The 2,500-nt window shown below is 39.5% G+C and overlaps 1 protein-coding gene across 2 annotated transcripts in view; it reads left to right on the forward strand.

Annotated features, from left to right (window-relative positions):
• The first annotated feature begins 1,231 nt into the window (after positions 1 to 1,231).
• The window catches only part of LOC138040553 (uncharacterized), an 18,472-nt gene continuing 17,203 nt past the window's right edge, over positions 1,232 to 2,500 (forward strand). Inside the window, exons 1-2 of one of the 2 annotated variants that reach the window (XM_068886259.1) lie at positions 1,235 to 1,388; positions 1,560 to 1,676. In XM_068886259.1, the coding sequence (XP_068742360.1) occupies positions 1,580 to 1,676 (97 nt within the window). In that variant the 5' untranslated portion in view covers positions 1,235 to 1,388; positions 1,560 to 1,579. Of the gene's footprint in view, positions 1,677 to 2,500 lie in introns of both variants that reach the window. The other variant, XM_068886257.1, reaches the window with a different exon arrangement.

The following is a 2,500-nucleotide window of genomic DNA, read 5'->3' on the forward strand; positions in this document are numbered from 1 at the left end:
TACACATTTATGAAAAGCGTAGTAAAAATCTTGGCAGGCCGGGACTACACGTAGTATCGTCTAGTCCGTAAAACCCAGAACAAGCGTACAATTCTCAAATAATTTAACTTATTGCATACCGTACTCAATAACGTGTTTCTCTGATTGGTCAGTAAAGAATGCATAATACAGAGCACACAGAGGTTGCAATACCGAATACAATGCATCACAGTACGTAAGTTGCTATGGAAACACGGCGACGAAGTAATTTTGTTGAATATGTAAGAAATAATCGTATAAACTTGCTGTGCATTTCGGAATTTATGGACACCAAGAGCGAATTAGATAATTCGCTCTAGTGGGCACGAGTTCTTACAGTTGCACGAGCCTTAGGCGAAATACGTGCGTAAGTTCATCATGAGATGGAAGTGATCCTTGAAACCTGAAAAATTCAGGGTGAAATGGTTGTGCGTATGCGTGATGTGTTGGCCACACCGGGTTGGTGTTAGCGTGTGTCACCTTGCTTTTTATTGTTAAAAAATTCAGGCGGCTCAATGGGCTTCTACGATGTCGGTGCAATGCGGACATCCTCCGAGGGGTTTTGGGGAACAAGGAAACGTGGCTAATTTGAACAGGGGAAACTTATATTGAGCATATACAATACAAATATTTTCATAAGCGCATAACAGGCAATAAGGCCTCGTCCACACTATGCCGGATAACTTTATTGTTACGGTTAAATTAATAAATCAATTAAAAAGCTATCATAAAAAATAGGTATAAATAAGTCAATTAAAAGCTGTCTTAAAAAAGTATGTTTTGAGAGCTCGTTTAAAGATGTGAGAGTCTGAATGTTTCTGATCTCCGCCGGAAGACTGTTCCACAGTTTCGGAGCAGCCGACTAATTTTGGGATCAAAAAGCTGCTAACAAGCTTGGGAAGAAACACGGGCAAACCCCTCCCCACCCCCCTCCGGGAGGACCTCAATGCGGCTTCAACGGGAACCCTATGAGGCCATTTTTGTCTTGCCGCCAACCGAGAGTTGGTGGAGCATTGCACCGGCATCGCATTTTTCAGGTGTCTAGAAGCAATTGTTCAAACTGTCCAGATAAGTGTGAGGGTCTCTTCTATCTTTTGCCTAAAACGCACACTGCAACACTTTTTTCTTCAGCGCCCCACTTTGACTGGGCTGGGTGTAGTGGGTTGGGGTGAGGAAGCGGGACGGCTCGCTTTGATAGCTGGGTAACCTTAACTTGTCCTGTGTGTCCTGTCCGGCGTCCGAGTTTAGTTCAGAGTGTTTCAGCGTGATGACGTTTTCGAATTTATGTCGCAAAAAATCCATAGTAATTTGATATGAAAACTCTGTATTCTGATCTTTGAGGCCCGTATTTACACACTGGATATGTGATGGTTAGGCAATTTGTAATTCTGATTGCCTAATTTCAGCCTAATTTGTATGCCCTCGAGGTCGTCAAGTAGTGTCCCTATTTCATTTAACGGGTGACATCCCTGGAATAATGCTGCATCTTTCAAACACTTAAAAACATCTGTATTGCGACTCTTGGACTTTTTTTTGTCCAGACAAAGGATTTTGTCGAGAAATGGATAAAGTGTTGCCGGCTCGACAACCTCCGGAACAGAGTCAAGTTGCGTTGTCCAGAGCATCGAAGATTTTCTTTGGATGTGACATCTTTCAAGGTAGTGTTGTAACATTTTAAGCTTTTGTGTTTCGTTTCATAAATTTAGTTCCACCATTATGTTCACGAAAGAAGATAAGTTTAAAGTTTGCTTGCTAGCTGTCATTTTTTGGCCCCGTCATGTAGTTTGTCAGTGATAGAACGTTCGAGGTGACGACATGAAACTACATGACCATTCAACTTTCCTTCCGATCCTACTACTTGACTTTTGAGGTGAGAGATTTCCCGCCTTCTCTAGTTCTGAAATCTTTTCGTTTACCATCAGGTACTAGTTGTACTTTAATTTTCTGTACAGTGTAAACAAGACGATACGACTAATTCCGTCATCACAATTTCTCAGCGAACTTCGTTTAGTTCAGAAAATAATAGCGGTACGAAATTAATTATAAACATAACAGTGAAAATAAATCATTCCTGATATTTTTCGTGGGCTTACGGTATAGTGACCAGTTTTATTCTCGAACATTGCTGTTTCTTTAAGACTTCATTTGCATAAAAACTCTTATATTTTAAACATTGCATAGACGTTTTCCTTCGGGTTTGTTCTCTATACAGTTAATTCAATATAGGTATCGTTTTTCAAATTTCATGCGTGTACTTGCAAAACACCTCTTGATATAAGTGAAATATAACATTAGAAATTTTTTTCACAAATTTTAAAATTTTGACAGACAGTTGGAAAATTAAAGGTATTGAACATTATTAAATATTTGTCAGATTTTTGTTTGATCAGAACCCTTTGGAGATGTTGATCATGTTTTTCATAGATTTTGTAGAAGTGACTGCGCAAGTTGATTTTGAACGCTCACGTATAAAAGAAGTAAC

This window comes from Montipora capricornis, chromosome 1, assembly GCF_036669925.1.
Source record: "Montipora capricornis isolate CH-2021 chromosome 1, ASM3666992v2, whole genome shotgun sequence".
NCBI lineage: Eukaryota > Metazoa > Cnidaria > Anthozoa > Scleractinia > Acroporidae > Montipora > Montipora capricornis.